Source organism: Monopterus albus, unplaced genomic scaffold, assembly GCF_001952655.1.
Source record: "Monopterus albus unplaced genomic scaffold, M_albus_1.0 scaffold6.1, whole genome shotgun sequence".
In the NCBI taxonomy this organism is placed as follows: domain Eukaryota; kingdom Metazoa; phylum Chordata; class Actinopteri; order Synbranchiformes; family Synbranchidae; genus Monopterus; species Monopterus albus.
Window position 1 is genome coordinate 5,857,732 of NW_018127886.1, and position 1,290 is coordinate 5,859,021.

The 1,290-nt window shown below is 34.3% G+C and overlaps 1 protein-coding gene across 1 annotated transcript in view; it reads right to left on the reverse strand.

Annotated features, from left to right (window-relative positions):
* The window catches only part of LOC109971218 (chymotrypsin-C-like), a 3,279-nt gene extending 3,157 nt beyond the window's left edge, over nt 1-122 (reverse strand). Inside the window, exon 1 of the mRNA XM_020619325.1 lies at nt 39-122. Within this exon, the coding sequence (XP_020474981.1) occupies nt 39-78 (40 nt within the window). The 5' untranslated portion in view covers nt 79-122. The remainder of the gene's footprint in view (nt 1-38) is intronic.
* Between the last annotated feature and the right edge of the window lie 1,168 nt (nt 123-1,290).

Genomic DNA, 1,290 nt, shown 5'->3' on the forward strand with positions numbered 1-1,290 from the left:
GGCTGTGTGATGTTTCCAGTAACAAAGAAAATCCTTACTGCCAGCAACAAACAGAGCGAGAACCACAAACTTCATCATGTCTGTATCTTCACAGTTTGCAGTAAAGCATCTGGCATATATGTATCACAGTGTTATGCAACCTTTGAAAAACTGGATCAAATTCTTGGAAATTTGCTCTTTGACAAATCTTAACTCAGGGGTGGAGCTAAGTGTACATCAAAATGGCCAGAAGTGAACAGGAATATGAGGCCAAGGCCAAAAGTGTGTTTACTGAACAAGTCAGTGGAATGAAGGGTTTTGAGCTTTAATCATCAAGAGTCGGACTTTACATAAAGAGCCTTGCCCTTTATCAAATCTTTATCAAATGTAACACTCCGTATTTCATTTTCAATACTGCCTCCTCAAGAAGCTAGAGGTTCCATGCTCATGGCAGCATTTGATGTTTCCTATGACATTACTGTATTAGTTAAATGTAAGTCAACAGTCCACACATTATATTAACATACTGAAATTCTGTTTACCTTGCATATATCACATGAAACAGGTCAGTTAAAGTTTGATTGTAGTGTATGCTGTTAAATACAGAAAATGCTAATTTTGCAATAATTCATCTTGATTGCAAAATATCCATATTCACAAATAGCCCTGTATCAAAAACATTGCAATAAAAAGTAATTAATGTGATCTTTGAACAGATATCAGCATTTGCTCTATTTTAAACATAAAACAAAAGTTTTATCATAATTAAGCACTGACTGAATTCAACACTGCACTACAATCACAACCTGTTGTTTCGGCTAAGCAGAAGCAATAGAAGCCAAATGTCTATAAATTATTACAGGAAAATACAACCTTATTTTATTCTAGTTTGTTTACAGACATTTCTAACATTTTCAAAACTGCACACATTTCTGAAATAATTTAAGATTGCTCATACACATTCAGTACGAAGCCTCATTTCTGGTACTGATACCAGAAATAAAAGGTGAACAGTAACTGAAATATTTAAGCAGTGTTTTTTTATGTATAAAAGAAGAACTGTGTTTTGTTTTTCTTTTTTTGATAGATCCGTTTTGTTTTCACATAAACATATAACCATGGGGTATGAACATCATTTCTTATTTTAAATTTAAAAGACCACTTCAGGCCACTGTGAGACATCTGGGAGGTTCACACAAAGGTTGAGGTGGGGAGATAAGGTATATCTGGGGATATCTTTAGTTACTTATCTTCAAGGTTGATTTATTTTTCCCACCTACTTTTCCTGGCTGTGCTGAAGCAGATGTTATG